This window comes from Vanessa atalanta, chromosome 21 (assembly GCF_905147765.1).
Source record: "Vanessa atalanta chromosome 21, ilVanAtal1.2, whole genome shotgun sequence".
Taxonomy (NCBI): Eukaryota; Metazoa; Arthropoda; class Insecta; order Lepidoptera; family Nymphalidae; genus Vanessa; species Vanessa atalanta.
This window is the reverse complement of record NC_061891.1, coordinates 4,979,403-4,998,251: the sequence shown is the minus strand read 5'-3', so window position 1 is coordinate 4,998,251 and position 18,849 is coordinate 4,979,403. Positions and strand designations below refer to the sequence as shown.

Here is an 18,849-nt window from a genome sequence, read left to right as displayed (position 1 = left end):
CACGTGCTTTTAAGAAGCGCAGGACGCACTATACATTAATATTTTGGAAATCGGCGTACTGAAAATTAAAAAAAAAAAAACGTCTATTATGTTGCAGTTTTAAAGTGAATTGAGCTCAACACCGATTCGGTACGTAGATTATACCGAGGAGAACCGGCAAAAGATTCGTTATGCTTTTTCACAAAAGAAACACATAGTAAACTATAGTATCCAATTATTAGTAACTAAATGTCCTGCAGGTAAAATTGACATAAAAGACAAAATCCTTTTATCATCTCGGTATATTGTCATGTATTGTGTTTATGAGTGTTATTACTATCGTAATATTTAATTTTTTTAATAAGTTAAAAATATTGAATCACTTAACGCGAATTACCAGCGTTTACATAACAGTATATAAGAACATACATTAGTAATAAGATTAGTTGTCGACCGCACCTTCACTCGCGTTTTAGACGCCAGGTTCAATAACAAAGTTACATTCGCATTTATAATATTACTAGCGACCCGCCCCGGCTTCGCACGGGTGCAATGCTGATACTAAATATACTACAGAATGTCTCTAAAATTACCAGTGTTTCTCTACTATATTGTGCATGTATTATACATATAAACCTTCCTCTTGAATCAATCTATCTATTAAAAAAAACCGTATCAAAATCCGTTGTGTAATTTTTAAGATCTAAGCATACACAGAGACAGACAGCGGTAGGAGACTTTGTTTGATTATAGAAGTAAAATAAGATCGCATACTGAAAACTATGCTTATATTTTGTCTAGACAGTATTTACTTTACTCGAGTCATATTTATACATATTTATAAATTGTCTTGATTTATTGATATCAAGGAAATAAGATTATTGGAGTTCTAAGAAATAGAATTTATAGTCGATATAAAAACGTTAAATTAAAAATCAGTAGCAGTGTCCAGTTTCATATACGACATGAAGTAGGTACCTATATATATTGTATGGCAGTGCGTGAAGTGATTTTTTTTTTTATTTTATATATATACATAATATGAAAAATATGCTTACTCCCTGCACTCCTTCAGATAAACTTTATCCGTGCCAAATTTCATATATCACAAAAGCTACCACAAGAATATGTTTCAACCACAAGACAATAAAACAAAAATAAACATTTGACATTGAGTTGACGTGATGTCATTGGATTTGCCAAAAAATGACGTTTTAAACGTCAACGAAACTGTTATCGGAACTTTAGAATTAAAATTAAAGTAGTTAAGTGGAAAAGTACGGTATTATTAATAAATATATATTAATCAAGTACAGTTAATAGTGAACATAGCTAGACTGTTAGCAAATTTCATGGAAAACGTAAATCTAAGGCTTGTTTATCAATATTCCTTCTTCGATTGGAATAGACTATAATAACATTCACAATAAAGAGGCAGTTCTCATTGGTTCACTCACTTCGTATCTCACTTGTGAAATTATGAAGACATATTTACGGTGATACCTACGCTATTATGATATGAGTGTCCTTTACATTGTATAATTTTCGTTGTCAATATTGCATATCATATTCGAACATTTTACCATCGTGTTCTGCGATGAAATTCGAGTTTGTTCTTAAGAATATCTCTACAATTGCTTTTTGTGATATCATATTCTGGTGATCTTAAACACTAAAATACTCTGATCATTATGCGAAACACGCCTATATTATTGCGGTTAGACAATTAAAGCTGTAAGTAGGTGGATAATAACACACACAAACAAACAATGTACACATATCTTCATCTACCTGTAATACGTCATGACTAATATTAGGTAATTCAAACATGACACAATAATTCGAAATTCAAACCTGATTTTCTTCTTAAAGCTATGCATATTATTTAGCTCTGTGAACAACCTTTCAAAACTAAACAAACTAAAACTGGTTACGCAAACGCACTGACAGCGACTCTGTTACGAAGCGACACAAATATTTAAAAACATTCGTGACTTAACTACAATTTACTATCCACGGTTACCGATCGGTTATTATCGAACGCTGTACAATAAGTCGTTAAATATACGATAAGTTTGTCGATACAGCGTTCTGTTCTCATTACCGATGGCCTAGATTAAAAAGCTAACACTTACTTATGTATAATCTTACACACCTTTAAATCTATACTAGTATAAGCAAAAGTTTCTTTGTTTCAATAATCTTAGGAATTAAATTTCATATAAAATAAAATCGAATTTAATCGCAATAATCGTATTGGTAATACGATTATTCCGAAATTCGATTAAACTCTTAAATGATAACACATACAAAAACATAGAGATATTTAACAATCGTCCTTAGCCGAATTATTATTTTCATAACTATTTATTGTATAGCATAAGAAATAATACACAACAGACGAATTAAAAGCTATAAATAGTTGACAATAGAATGTGTACGAGAGAAAGTTATTTGCGATTCGCAAATAAAAAAAGGAATCGATTCTATTCTCAAAATAATAGACATATTGCACGTTTAACACATGTGTCACGGACGAATAATGCCTACGGCTAATCGTAGTCCAAAATTATCTATAAAAAAAAAACATCTCTTTCATAGGCTCTTTTCGTGAGCATCTTAAAGCGAGGTCATTGTCTGACAGCAAAAAAAAAAAACGACGCAGTCATACTGACCAGTGATGAAACGATAGGCAATCGAATACAACAGTAATTCTATTGTAACACTCATATTTAATTCGAAACATCGCTCATTACAGTTATGTATTTAAAAAGAGGAATTTTGTTTACTAGTAGGAATTTGTACAAAGTAGGTAACAACGAAACAATACAGTATAAAAATGCGAATGTAGTTCATGTGGATCTGGCTTTTAATGAATGGAAGTTTTTATTTTTATTTCGAATGCGAATTTTTCAAAAAAAGAATTCTAGGTTCTTCAATAACATTCGATTACATCGATGGTTATATAACAGACGTTAAATAAGATACTAATTATTAATTAAATCGTTTTTTTTTTCTGTACAATGTTTTGTACGCATACCGTTAGGAGCGTGGGTGCGTATTAATTACATTGTTATCTTCTAATACATTGAAACAAAGACATTATATATGCAAGTTTATGTGGATTTCGTATCAATCGAGTAACTTAATGCTTTAGGCCTACGTATCGTTCAAGTGGAAACGACTCGCGTGTCACCTACTGTAAAATGTCTTTACTAATTGAGATTTAATTAACCTTGGCGAACTAATAATAGCTAAGAAATCCATCGTAAATACTTCGATTAAAATGCAATACACAACACACTTCTTATTATTATTAACTAAATTGTATGATCGTAAGTCCTCTTCGCGTATCTAAGCTATTCATTCGATCGTGATGAAACTTTTGTAAAGTGTTATGCGTAGGCTAACGAAGACCCTGGCCCAAAAAATACATCTGTTTACATGTGTGTTTGTTCTTTAATATAAAGGTTTTATATCGACCCTTATTCTACCGTACCAAGTCGTGGTAGGTACCGAGTACTTATAGTAAAATAAATTGAACATTATGACAATAATTTTGTAATTAAGTCACCGATGACTTAATTCAAACAAGTAGGTACTATATTATACACTGTATATGCTAATTAAATTTAACATTACAGTTTGCTATAGTTGAAAACTCGTTGTTTCCAATGAATTATCGCTTAAGTCGAATTAGCATGTAATCAACTTCACTAATATTACTTATCTAACGAATTTCTTACTAGCAAACTTATATTGGAATCATCGCAATGATCTTTTAGGTTAACAAATAATCCTACTTTCAGATAAATATAGGGAAACTAGTAGGCTCCTGCAGCTTCGTTCACGTTTTATGGTTTGTACGTCAGGTATTCTTCATATCAAATTTAATCAAATTCGGTTCAGTGGTTTAATTGTGAAAGAGCAACATACAGATAAGTTACTAATAGAGTAGTTAAAAACTTCATAACTGTACTTTTACTTAGGCATGTTAATGTGAACGGTACTGTAGACTAAAAGCTATAAAAATTGTATTAAACTGTACCTACAATCCGTTTACTACGACTCCGCCTATATTGATCATGCGCTTGATATGACGTAATTGTAGTTGGAAGTTTGGTTTTTTTACTCACTTCTATGATAGTCACTTTTTTCTTCGTTTGGTGTATTAGTTTCCTAGAGTTTTTAATATAACTGGGACTTCTCGTAAACTGGATAAGTACCATCTAGACGACACTTATAATACCTCTCGGTTTGAAGTGTGAGTTAGCCAGTGTAATTAGAGGCGTAAAAACATAGCGTTTATTTACAGAGGTGTGCGTGTGTGTGTGGTGGTGCAGGCATTGCATTTATAATTTAAGGGTTTGTTTAAAATTTCTTGCAATGTGAACAGTGTCAATGTCTGTGGGAATATACAATCAGATCTCCCATTTGCCCGTCCGTCTACCTTTTTAGAAGAATATTCGTATTCGCATAAACCACAATTGCCATTGCGTATAAACTACAATAATATATGTAAAACTAATATCAAAAATGTAATACCGTATTTGCAAGCCATTCGGGTAAAATCAGAGCTCTTAAAGTGTTTCATGTTTACAAATATATTGTTTAAAACAGTTTCTCTCTAATACAATCTGTATATATCATCGTAGAATAGTAAATACCGTTATATTGTAATCTATCTCGCAAGATTTTAAACTGCCGAAATATTGTGAAAGGTGATTTAACTCGAAATAAAACGTCAAAAATTTCGATAGTTTATGATATTTCGGTTAGGTTCGATCAGTGTTTATAATTTAACTGAAATTAAGCACTTCGAAGGATTATAATCTACCGAAAAATAATGCGTTATATTGTAAGCAGTATGTTACGGTTCACAATCTTTCGACAGTTCACATCACAGATTATAATCTAACGGTATTTACAATTTTACGGTGATATATATAAGCCTTTGTACGACGTCCGTACTGTACCGTGGATCATCATTTGCCTTAATTTCCGCATAAGTCAGTAATTATAAGAAAAAAAGGAAACTCACGATTGTTACTTGTTTAATAGTCTTAATTTAAAGAGAGGGAAAACTGCGAAGCGCAGCTGCTTACATATAAAATTATATAAGTACTAAAAGCTTCTCTGAAACGCGATGCACTTTCTTGTATGTATGTTGGTTTAGTAGCTTCTTCAGATAGGCATTACGTCACAAATAAAAACGTCCCCTCATTCATTCGTATAGATTTTATCAGTTTGATCAAGCGTTCCAAATCCTATAAGCAAGCTTTGTTTAGCAGGTGTTTAGAACGGTTGTCTATTTCTGTCATCGCTGATAAAACATTCTAACGTGAACGACAAAATATTGTTTATCTCAACCTTTATATTACACAGGTAAACCTTGATCTTCTATCAATTATTAGTTTCCGCTTGCGGCTATGCCCGCGTGGGGGTCCTGTTGGGTCCTTTTCTGTACCCCTGACAACGTGTATGCATAATTTCATTATGTTCGATTGAGTAGTTAATGTGTGAAAGTGTAACCAACAACGAAACAAATTCACCATCGCATTTATAATACTAATAACGATTAAGTTGTTTTGTGTTGGTTTATCAAATATTTTTTATAGAAAAAACTGAATCTCTAAAGAAGTTGCCTACTACTGGCCAGTAAAACTCATTTTATTTGATTGTGAATGTCTTATCTGTGACAGTCTCTTAAATAAATAAATCTTTGAGAACCGAGCCAGTCTCTTATTTTACCCTAACCTCCTATATTTTGTAATTATAATATTGACATATAACCTCGTGTAACGTTACACATAGTTAACATATTATGTACTTAGCTGTCGTATTTTTGAAGACTGGTATATTTACTTGATCCATTAACTGCATTACTGGCTTAGTATGGCAGCGTCGTACGAATTCACATCTTTATAAGCATACAAAAAGACAATGAATTATATAACTACATAATATAAAAATAACAGCATGCAACCGAGATAACAAAGTAGCTAGAACACGCGAATCTTTAACGAAGATTGCGGGTTCAAGGTCGGACATTTTTAACTGAATTTTCATGAGCGTAAATTGTATTTATTACTCATTCATACTCGGTTGTGAGGGAAAACTGTAATGACACTTGCGCTTGACTTACTAAAATACATAATATACATTATTCCAGTAAGCTATTACAAATCCTTTTGAATTTTTTACTAATGAATGTAAAGCCACCGAAGACTCGTAGATTTTACAGGAATAAACAGCCAAGAAACTCAGAGGCTTTTTTTTCTGGCGTGTATCAGCTAGTTAAGATAAAAGTATTCTAGCAACATTACGTGAAAAAATTATGTCAAATATAAGATTATTCGGTTTAAAATTTTGAAGAGATTAAGGACGCTGATGACGAGCAGAACTTTCCTAACATTTAAATTAGACAGATATGTCAATCAAATACAACGCCTGCTTGAAAATCAATAAATACTCACTACACGCTATATGTATCTAACATCCCATATTGGAGCAGCGTAGTGGATTCAACTCCATAACCTTCTCATGAGAAGAGAATATATTACATATTGTTACTAAATAATATATTATAGTACACGAATACGATGTAAAAACTATAAAGGGAACTATTTAGCAGTATTTTAACTTTTAAAATGTGTTCGATTAGATCCAAACGTATTAATATTCTAAATCGAGTTGAATGTTCGATATATCTCAACAAAAAGACTCCATAAGTTTGCATTCTTGTATCTCCTACGAGTTTTGTCACAAAGGTCTCGCGGGTCAATGCCCCGTTTGGCGGGCGGGCCACATTTTAAAATGCAACGCGAGTTTAGGCACAAGAATATGTTATAGAGCCAAACATGTTCAAAGTTGCACAATAACAGCGTGTAATTTGATTTTGTTGTAAATTTTCTTTTTGATGATTGAAGCAACTTAAAAGACTACATTATTGTATATTTAAAATCCTCACTGAGGTTATTTGTATAAACAAAATTAGCATCGTGTGAAATTTTAAACCATTTTTGTTTAAGTATTGAATAATAAGTGGATAATGAACGTAATCATCACGTTTATTTATCTATGATATTTTTATTAAAGACAATTTAGTAGTACACTTTTGATATCTGTGTTTAGACAGACATTGCAGATCGTTACAAAAATGTGATTTTGGATCGGTAAAATCAAACTCTTTTTAAATGTTTACATTATGTCCTCGTTTTTATTTTTAAACCTACGCATGGCAGCTCTGCTCTGGTAGAATAAGGGTCTATATACAATGTTTAGGTCAGCCGATCATACCGTATATCTTGATTTTTGGGACTGGGAACGTTCCTAGTTATGATCAATGGGTTTGGAACGCATCGAAAGAAATAAAAACTTTATTGACAAACAAACCAGACAAAAATAAATAAATAAGCTAAAAACAAATAAAAAAAGAAAAACAGAGATTTGAAAGAGAGCACACATACAAATAACCACTTTTATTTATATATGTGTATATATGTTTATTGAAAACAACGTTTAATAAATAGCAATAGACCACATTGTTTTAAGGGTAACGAGTGAATTGTTCTGCTCTATAATTATATACATCTTACATTTCAATGGTACGACCATTATTGTGATTGTATTATTGACCGTGAAACCAGTTAAGACAATACTTCGTACTTCGTTCCATGTAAATATGTCTAATGAACACACTAAATATTAATTCCAGTAGCAGATTTTTATTTTAATTCGATCTATTTATTATTTTACTACATTTTATTATTAATTAAATTGATATTTTAATATAATTATTATATGTATACATTTCCAAACTGCTAGTAACTGTTACAGATGTTAATAATTTTTTTATTCGTTGTGTAGGATTTCCTAACGGAATAAAAATAGTACTAATATTGTAAATTTAAAAGTAATTCTGTCCGTTTGTCTGTTACTCTTTCACGGTCAAAGCCCTAAACCGAATTTGATGAAATTTGGCATAAATTAAGCTTGAACCCCAAAGGAGGACATAGGCTACTTTGTATGACTAACATCGGACGATCAACCCCTAAAACACAAGCGAAACCGCGGGAAACTAGTAATACATAAGTTGGTATTGATGTTATAACGTCACTTGTTATAAGTTCGGCTTTGTGCAAACCCGTCTGGGTAGGTACCCACTCATCACGTATTCAATCGCCAAACAGCAATACTCAGTATTATTGTGGTTCGGTTCGAGCGAGCGTAACTACAGGCACAAGGGACCTAATATATTCGTTTATTTTATTTCTATGACTGATCAACAGTTAATAAAAATATTGTGTTAAGAAATATATACTAAGTATAGTGATTTGTTAAGGTTAGTTCCCAAGGTTGGTGTCGCATTGGTATTACAAGGAATGGTTAGTATTTTTTACGCCACTAATGTCTATAGACGATAGAGATCACTAACCACTGAGTTTCTTTCCCGGTTCTTCTCAGGCCTGAGGTTTCTTTCCGAATCCGTAGTAGATTATTTGTCTTGACAACCAATAAGTAAGTGAAGTGTGTATATTGAATAATGGTTTTTCATTTGACCGACTTGCCGCCATAGCAAAACAGATATATATATATGCAAACGTAACATACAAAAGACTAATAAGATTAGTAAGTCCTAATATTAAAGCTGAGATCTTTTTCATACCAATATTTGATAAACGACACGAAATTACAGTTACAAATAAAAATGCTTAATAATTGACGTTATATAATACTTAGATATGTAAATACATACATAACAATATTCAATGCGAATGTCACTCGCTCAATCACGCTATATTTGTATAACGGACACGAACGTTAATTATACTAGTAATAGGACATTTTTATGACTTATTATGTAACTTCACCTGTTCATATGTGTGACAAACTTTGCAACTGATTTGTGAACCACTTCCACTAATGACCTAACATAGACATACATTTTTGGTACTGATGACAAAACAAATATATTTATTTTTATTTCCTGTATGTTTTAATCATTGTTATTACCCACGTACAATTAGCGTAGCTGCCAGGTAACAGTATAGTAAATAATTACTAGTACATGATAGTAAAATTTAAATAAATAGGTATGAGTATTATTAAAGATTTCGGTGTATAAAATTTTCAAGCTTAGATATTTTATCTGAGAAAATCAATTAATCTCTTTTGATAGTAACATCAGAGTTTACAAACATTTTTAAAGACAAAGTAACATGATTATTTTGTTATTTTATTTCTCGAAACATAAATGAAAATTTTCGTTCAATATATATTGCACGCCCTTACTGTTCACTTTTTACAAAATGCACGCTTACTCGAATAGTCGAGCTATTCGAGTATATAGCCTGTCTTGACACTAGTATTATAATATGTATCTGTTTAACCATAACTTGTAAATAACATCTTTCGTACTTTTTTGAAAATAGTATTATATCGATATCGATAAAATAATTATTAGCACGATTATAACATTATAGTACACCCAATAGTTACCCATACCTGACGGAAGGGCTTTAGAAAGGTGAAAATAACAGTACTTGGATTTGTATGTACTCCTCTTTGACCTACATCACTGAGTACAACTTCCGTTTCTAGTCCGGTTATTGTGCGCTTACCTTTTTTTTAACAATTATAAACTAAATGAGCACAACACAAAATTATAATTGTAAGTTCTTCGTAACAACTTAGTTTTAATTATAATACGAATTGTATTTTGTATAAATTATTTTTATAATAAAAACATAACTTTATAAATGTGCTTTTTATAATAACCATTTAGATAGCCGAGGTGGTCAAATGGAGAACGTGGGCCTTAATTAAAGAACGTGGGTTCAATTTTGAAACGTACCACTGAGATTAAATCGACCCGAAGGAGCTTAAGAGACCAGACCTATGAGAAGCAGTACGTACAAGTGATACAAATTAACCTTACCTTATCAAAATTTGGATAAATAGTGACGTCATGTATTACATACATACATTACAATTTGAAACTAAGTGTTCGTAAATTTTAATGTTGTGTTATTGTATAACCATTATTACGCGTCATGTATAATTGCTAAATATTAAATTAATTATAAATTTTAATCGTTTTTTAATGAAACATTAATGAAATAATACATTACTTAGTACAGAATTTTATAGACGATAGAAAAGACTAGTATTAGTTGGTTTCTATACAGGATGTATAAACTTTATTGTATATAATTGATTATGGTAGGAAAACGGTAGAAAAAAGGTTCATCGATTGTTTTAAAACAATTTGTCACGTAAAATGACGTTTCTATAGTGCGGACGACTACTTTACAGTAAATAATATATCATTTATATCGTGGTTCCGTATTGGCAGAGTAGAATCGAGCGATTAAGACGTAGTTCATCCACAACGGCCATTTGAACGTAAAAAAATACTACTTTACAAAATTACAGGCACTTTTCAGCACAACTTGAAACCCGCAATACAGGTAGACTTTTTTTTTTGTTCGGACTATTTCAGAGTATTATGCTGTAGACTTTAATAGTCTCGACGGCTTCAATGGGTGAAGATCAAGCGAAGGATCGATGGCTTTACAAAACAACCTAGATAATGATAGTGCCTTCCGCTCAACACCGCTAACTCTCAGACTGTTAGCTGTTAATACGAATTAACCCAACAGCCGAACGAGCCAGCTTGGCTTCAGATCAACTGAGATTTTAATATAATTATCAAATTTTACATACATGTTTTCTAGATATATATGCTAGACATAGTACACCTACGAACCGATGGTTATATTATTAAAATGACAGGTACTCAATGGATGCGCGCTCAGCATAGCACCGCGAGAATTGGCGCACCAGAGATGCCTATGTTCAGATGTGCATTAATTATGATGCATATAGCATATAGTATTATGTAAACTTGAAATTTTTAATATATTTAATATTTTGGTCTCCCATTACAACACCAGTAGAATTAATAATGGAAGGTATTTAGTAATTGATTTAAATGTGCAAAGTTACGAAAATATTTAATAGACTCATTACAAAGCTGTTATATTAAATGCTTCATCAATTATAATTTCATCAAAGTAATATCATGTGGAATACTTGTTTATAAACACGGCTTCGCCCGAATGTAAAGGCATGGGAGGACAAAAAGTAGCACATATGCTATTCCAGATTTCTATCTATCTCGGTGCCAAATTAAATTCAGATTTGCTCGGCCATTCTGGTGCTATTGAGTAACATACATCAATTCATCTATTTTTTGCATTTATAATGTAAGTATGAAGCAGTCATTAAGAATACTTTTGTAAAGGGTAGTGTGACTTTGAATGAGATCTAACTTTATAAAGTGAAGAACAGCGGAAAAACATTAAGTGTCAAGTAAAATAATTTCAAATTATATAGACTATGAAAAATGAAAAATATCACATTTAGCACAAATTCAGCAGGTTAACATTTAGTAAAAGTTTGATTTTATTATTAAAATAATATGATTATAGTCTTGAATTGGGCTATCTTTATTAATATTATTTATTTTCTCTTACTTTTATAACTAATACTTTAAGTCTATGTTTATATAGGTAAATATACATTTAATAATTTGTATTTTTTTTGTTGTGGCAAATTTATCTATTTATTTGAGCATGGCACATATTATATTAAGCACTCGTTAATTCCAAGCAATTAAGTATCATCCATTTTATAGACATACCAATTACAGATATACCATGATGTGCAAAATTGTTATCAAAAATTTATTATCGAGTACACAATTAGCTAATAAGCAGTAATAACACTATTTTTTTATCATGATTATTTAACAGAGATTCATATTTCATTTCATATGATCATGAAATAGACCAATTAAAATAACATACTTCCAATAATAGAATGTAATATGAGCATCTAATATAAATTAACTAAAGTATAGTTTTTTTTTTAAATAATATCATTCAACTATTCATTCAATTAATAAAACAAAGAATTTATTGTACAATTGAATGAACACTGCAGCCTCTTTAAATAAATATATGCTTAGAACTTTAGAAGATAGATCAAATTTCATATTTCCAAGTTTCTCACTGGGATTAAGTATCAACTTATCAATCACTTTACAAACTTTAGGCATATATGTAAGGAAAATAAATGTATGTTGTTTACTTACAGCTATAAAAATGTCCCCAAGTCGGTAGACCAACTGCAACCGCTCCAACAACAAAGCAGATAAAACCGAGTACTACAACGGCTATAGAATATAGTACTTTGCCGCTGGCCATGACTACATGTTAGCCAATCTCGTAGAACCTTCTAGATAACATCAAGATTTTTGGTTGAACCAAGCCAGTGACCTGCACATCTACAACAAAATACATTTATTTAAAAAATAAGTTTTTTCAGAAGCCTATCATGTACATTCATAATAATATTTAAAAGATACAAATTTGTATTGGAAAATGTTTGGAAATCTATCTGATAAACATAATTCATAATTCTAGTAAGAATTGTGAAGTACTGTGTTTTTTTAAAAGAATCTAACTAGAAACACCGATACAATATTTTTCTTGGTAACCAGAACCAAAAAAGATCGTTAGTTAAGAAATTATAAAGTGTTTATTCAACCATACAACTTACAATAACTTAAGCTAGATTACAGTTATTCAAATGTTACTTTTACTCACGTTCAGTTCACAACTCGTACCGATGTCAGTACGAACTAATCATTCAAGTAAACAATTGATTTCGAACTATTTGACACTGAACTAACATCTCTTTTTAGCGGCTTTGTATGCACGGAACAATTTTCCTTTTCACCTGAATGCACAAACAATGTTCACTCGCAATTCGAAATTCAAACCTACGACAGACACACCTTCGGTTTTGAAATACTATTTTTTTTAATTTAAATAAATTGTTACTAAACTATTCATATAATAAACGTATCTAGTAATGGTTAACACAAATTTGTAATTTAAAACATATTAATAATACGCATAAAATGTAACTACGCTAACAATGAATTCCTATGAGATCCACAACGCGCTTGTAGACTTTTGCCGCGCGCGACGTAAATTCTTACTGAATGTGATCAGTAAATAAACTGGTTTTTTGAGTTGACTTGACTCTTTAATATGCCATAGATAAAGAAAAGTTAACTTCGTGTTGTCACGTCAAACAAACGTCAAGCATCCTGAAACAACCATCAAAAACTGACATATTTAGCCACAGATAACGAAGATATCATAAACTAAAATATTCATTCATTCGAACGATAATAATTTAAGAAAACAATAGAAAAACAACGATTGAACCGGTTATAATGTATGTCTATGTGTATTGTGTAACATTAGATGATGATTTAACATAAGCTCTTAAACGTTTATGGCAAAAGGGATAATGAGAATTTTTTTTTATTTTCCAATATGCTTGCGCCAATAAAATTGTACCTTTGATTTCTTCAATCATGTAAATCTATATAATGTATCTTTTATTCCCGTATCTAACCCGTACATTAACTTTGTAGATCAAAAGATGCTTACATTCATTTTTAGTTTGTATTATTTTTTTTGTCGGCTCACGCCACCTAGCGTCTGTCAATGTATTTTACTATACAATCTATAAGCTCTAAAGACAACGCAGTGTCAACATTTCAGATATATTTAATTTTTGACTGTTTTAAATTTTAAACTCTGAGGCAAAATAGCAGCAGACCCGCCAAATTTGATTGTACGTTTAAAACCTTGAATGAAAATGAATAAATAAATGACGTTGGATATTTAATTTTAGTAAACAAAATCTGTTTGTTTTTTATTATTGATATGACGTGACTAGCCTAAAATATAATGATTATTCGAGTTTTTTTAAACAAGTAATTAAATTTTATTTAAAGTATTTGAATACAACTTGATTACAGTTCTCATTCATGTGTAAAGATAAAAGTTATTACAATCCTAACTAAATAACCTGGGTAGCGTCAACCGAACTATTCCGTTCGAGGTCAGTCTATTTTAGTCACCACCCAAGCAGACGAAATCTGTGTCTTCTTAAATACCTACAAGTTTTTAAATAAAGTCCTTTGAATGGATACTGAGTAATAAGAAAAATACGAATTATGAAAAACATAATTATTATATGACTTATTATTTAACTAGAAGTGGTGTGAAGTTTTATTGTGTCATTAATCAATAAAGTTAACTTTGATTTAACTATATGAAAATGTTTATACTTTTATTTTTTTCGTTTTGTTTATTATCACACACTTGTAAGTTCACTTGTAACTATTCCGTTGGTAATGTAATATATTACATTCATTTTTATAATATAAATTCTTATTTTTTTAGTTGCTGAATCTAGCAACCTGGAAAATGTAAGTTCTTCAATTTGAAGTATACTCATAGTTATTTTTCTAAATTGTATTATAAATTAACACATGGTTTTAATTATTATTAGTCAACGACCTCTGGATGCGGTGAAATTGGTGATTGTATTACTATAAACTGTGATAATAAATGCGGCTGTGATAGTTCATCAGCGTAAGTATATTATATTATAATTATATGTCTTGAAAGATCTTATACAAGAGTAAGTACCTACTCTATGCATTTTTACTCATTTATTATTGGTATTTTAATGAATAAAATAAGACGGGAGTGGTTGTTTATAATTTTTAGGGTATTATTCTACAACGAAACATTGGATGAATGTGTTGTCAATGTAAAGAAACTTTTACAAACGCTGACGGAAAAATATAATAATCAAGGTAATTTGACAAGTTCACCTCAACCTATTTAAAGATTTACAATCTAAATTAGCTGCTATTTCAGATAAGATTCGACTGAATGTTGAAAGAGTTTTTCAAGGAGTAATATTCTCAGGAATATTATTTGGATCATGTGCTTCATTATGCGTCATTACAGCCTGTATTTATTGTATTCGAATTAACTACGAGTAAGTATATAAATAAAAAGAAATACTACATATCGTCGGAATTTTGTACTTACAAGTTTTTTTTTTATTTTTATTTTCTCTGAACTTGTAAAAAATAATGTCGACATTTAGATACTAAAATTATAAGAGATTTTATAGCACGTATATATATATATATATTTTCTTATTTTTTTTTTAGGGATACACGCCTTAAAAACGATGTCGAAGCTTTAGCTGTCAAGTTGAAAAGAGAATGTCGCTTTAAAAACATGTCCACCAAACAGCCAACGCAACCAGCCTCTGAGAGTTGTAATATTATTGTAGAAGAAGCTGGAGTTTTTGTTGTATAATATGATTTAAAAATACCTGAATATTAATTCTTTCAAGAAGGGTCTTGAAGCACAATATGTTTAAACATAAGCATAATTTTATGCTTAAATCACAACAGTTATTGAAAGTCTCATACCTTTTTGTATTTATTATTTTATATTATATATTTATATGAATTCATAAATATGTTTTATTGTTGGCAAAAATAAAAATAAAATTTTCTTATTTTATGGATTTAAAATAATGATAAAACCAGCCACTTCTAGATATCTTTAAGCATAAAAAATGTTTCTTAGACTGTCATCAATACATGCTTTCGTCGGCCTTAGTTTTATCTTATTAGAATTTATTAAAAGTCATTCAGAACAGTTATCCATTTTGAAGCTTTATTTGCTTAGAGACTGGGGAACTTTCTTTTTAAAAAACCACCACGTTTTTTTAAAAGAAACGACTTACTATAAAGCCTAGCCTATCTTGTTTCTTAGTAACAAAGTATATTAACGCATACCTACTGATGTACGCGTAATTTCTGATAACTTTTGGTCAAATTATTGAAAACAAAATGATCGATAATTTTATGCTAACACTCCAAAGCCCACCATATATTTGCCAATAAGAACAACATTTAACTAAAAATAGGTTTTTAGCTATTTTTAGTTAAATGTTGTTCTTATTAAAAATAAGTTAAAAAGCTTAGAATTTTACGTAAAGTATACACCAAAAAATAAAATAAGAAACTTTATTAATGTCGACGGTTTATATTTTAATTTAAAGTATTATAATTGTACCTGAATTACCTCGGCTGTTTAAATCATCATCTTTTACTGTAAGCAACAAAAAACGTATGAATTGAAGTTTATTATGACAGACGAAAAAATAAACTACTTATTACTCTGTACTCTGTAGTCTTTCGAAAAAGATCGATAAACAATAAATTAAAAATACTTAATAACTCCGATTTTTATAGAATATAATGTTCATTTCAGAACCTTAAGCTTATGAAATAGTGTTACATGTTTTTACGAGTAAGTATTTTCTCAAATATAAACAAACGTACTGTCGAGTTAGTTATAATAAATGTATCTGATGTTAAACACAGTAACATAGGTTTATTTTAATTAAATTTCAGTTTTACCTACTGTGTAAATGCCATCTCAATATGGATATGAGTTTACTTGACACAGTCTTGACTACATTTGGTGTTTTATTAACCATGGCTTTATTAAGCTGTCTTTGCTGTTTGTGTATGAAATTCAGGTAAGCTTGTTTTTATTATTATTTATTCTAATCCCATCATTGTTTAATTGTTTCATTTAATTCATTCTAGTATAGCTTATATATGTATTTATGTGGTAGTGTTTAATTTTACAATCAATAAGTAAGTGTATTGCTTTTATATTCAATGTATGATTATTATTATATAAATTATGTATGATTTATGTTTAATGAGTATTTATATTGTATTGTTTTATTTATTTTTGGAAGACTATAAAATGTGCCACATTATAGTATTGCATTGCATAAACATGCAACCATGGGATCAATGGTATTCCCTATGTGCCATATTAGTTCATAATTGCTTCTGTAGCTGCACTCCACAGCCTGAAATACAATAATACCAAGTATAACTATGGCAAATATTAATCTGACACAGTATGTTTCCACAAAATGTTATCTATCACTCCTGATCCTGATATGAATTATGAAAACAAATTAAGCACATAAAAATTCAGTAGTGATTACTGGAGCTTAGGAGTTAACAGCTAAGTTTTACATGTTCTAAACACTGGGCCATTTTGGTTCCTTAGCTATGTACTGATCAGTAGAACTTTGGTGGAAATAATTTTACTTTAAAATATGCAAATGTTATTTACTTGGTGGTAGGGCTTTGTGCAAGCCCGTCTGAGTAGGTACCACCCACTCATCAGATATTCTACCGCTAAAGAGCAGTACTCAGTATTGTTGTTCCAGTTTGAAGAGTGAGTGAGCTAGTGTAACTATAGGCACAAGGGATGTAACATCTTAGTTCCCAAGGTTGAAGGCGCATTGGTTATGTGAGGAATGATTAATATTTCTTACAATGCCATTGTCAATGGGCGGTGGTGGCCACTTACCATCAGGTGGCCCATTTGCTTGTCTGTAAAATATTAAAATTGATTTTTTTATTTTAATACTGTGCAAATTATTATTTTCAGTGACCTAAAAATGCAACGCTACATCTTAGAATTGGCAAAACGGAAGGGAGTACATATTGATGTTGAAAAATTAAGTCCAAAATACAGTACACAATCACCATTGGCGAAGGAGAATTGTACTATTATTATCCCTGATGTTGCTATTATTCTATAGTAAAATAGCAACATTGTAACAAGTTCTCAAATTTAACAATACTAATACTAGTACATACTAGTACATAAGTATCACTAGTACACAATATATATGTGCTAACAATGAAATTTATGTTATTTTTGAAAAATGCACAGAAATATTGTAACTCTTTTATATAGACTTGCAGAACAAACTAGCTAGAAACAAACAGATTCATATTCACTCAGCCTACAATCTACTTGACTATGAAACAAATCTTACAATTCCTTTATTTAGTCAAATAAAATGCCTCACATTTGACAGAACTGACATTTTCCAAGCGGTGTAAAAAGTAGTGTACAGTAATGACAGCATGGATTGGTGGCAAGAATGCAAGCATTTCCTCCTTTGAATCGCAATTACGATTCTTTCTTAGCGAAAAATGAACCAGCCCTACTGTATAAGTTATATATTAAAATATAACTGATATGTTATTTTATAAATGTTTTTAAATCTAATATTTAATAGAAACCTCGTGTTTCTTAAGGTAAATAGCTTAATAAATTCAAATGTACCAAAGATATTTATTAAGATGGCATAGAATTTTAAATTTATAGTCTGTATTGCCTTAGAATGTGTCTTCTTATTAGAATAAGCTTCAGTTTATCTTAAAAACACAGTATTTTAAAAAAAATTAAGTAATACTGCAGTTATTTAAGCCTGTGCCTCAATTTTCTCAATTTTTGATGTATTAATATACAATATTTAATAACAGATAACTGATTCTTATAAACTGTAGGTGGTCTAAGTAATATAATGAATGATTTTTTTTTGTATAAGATTTCCTCATTGAATCAATTAGGAATCAAACTAAATAAAATCTTTTTTTATTATTGATTTTTTTTATACATTTAATTTAATTAAATGTTTTTATCATATAAATAATAATTTTAGTTGTGTTTTTGGATTTCAAATTTCAATCATGTATAGTTTTCATTTTCTATGTACAATCAATTGTTCTTAAGCGATCCATTATTTAGTTTTCATGATCGAATATAAGTAAGTCTAAAAGCACAAAGCAATAGTTGTAAGTTATAGTGAGGTGGTTTAAAAGTCATAAAAAACACACATGAAGAAAAACTATTGGAATTGTCTAGAATAAGTTTAAAATGTTGAAGAGGTAGAAGGTATTTGTTGTTAAATTGTGTTTTTTATTAATCTATTGTTCTTTGTGATCTAGTTCGAAATTGAACATTGGTAGAATATCTGTTCTATGTAATGCTCTCATTGTTAATAATGGGCAGGTTGAATCTA

At 30.2% G+C, this 18,849-nt stretch overlaps 2 protein-coding genes and 1 long non-coding RNA gene across 3 annotated transcripts in view; 2 read left to right on the top strand and 1 right to left on the bottom strand.

Moving 5' to 3' along the window:
* The window catches only part of LOC125072332, a 35,952-nt gene extending 22,868 nt beyond the window's left edge, over positions 1-13,084 (bottom strand). Inside the window, exons 1-2 of the mRNA XM_047682936.1 lie at positions 12,654-13,084; positions 12,140-12,331 (exon numbers count right to left, since the gene is read on the bottom strand). Of these exons, the coding sequence (XP_047538892.1) occupies positions 12,140-12,251 (112 nt within the window). The 5' untranslated portion in view covers positions 12,252-12,331; positions 12,654-13,084. The remainder of the gene's footprint in view (positions 1-12,139; positions 12,332-12,653) is intronic.
* A 310-nt stretch (positions 13,085-13,394) lies between these two features.
* LOC125072206 lies at positions 13,395-15,349 on the top strand. Its single transcript, XM_047682731.1, has 7 exons — positions 13,395-13,414; positions 13,667-13,698; positions 14,313-14,338; positions 14,422-14,504; positions 14,643-14,731; positions 14,784-14,919; positions 15,098-15,349. The coding sequence occupies exons 1-7, from the start codon at positions 13,395-13,397 to the stop codon at positions 15,246-15,248; spliced, it is 537 nt and encodes a 178-aa protein (XP_047538687.1). The 3' UTR covers positions 15,249-15,349.
* A 772-nt stretch (positions 15,350-16,121) lies between these two features.
* On the top strand, positions 16,122-18,403 carry LOC125072367. The gene is made up of 3 exons (XR_007119956.1): positions 16,122-16,253; positions 16,358-16,485; positions 17,424-18,403. It is a non-coding gene; the product is annotated as an uncharacterized LOC125072367 (long non-coding RNA).
* The last annotated feature ends 446 nt before the right edge of the window (positions 18,404-18,849 follow it).

Excerpts from the sequence above, each read along its gene's own strand:
- LOC125072206 (XM_047682731.1), top strand. The coding sequence starts at position 13,395 with ATGCTTGCGCCAATAAAATT. Across the intron at positions 13,415-13,666 it reads ATGCTTGCGCCAATAAAATT|GCAAAATAGCAGCAGACCCG; the intron begins GTACCTTTGATT and ends TTAAACTCTGAG. Across the intron at positions 14,505-14,642 it reads GGCTGTGATAGTTCATCAGC|GGTATTATTCTACAACGAAA; the intron begins GTAAGTATATTA and ends TATAATTTTTAG.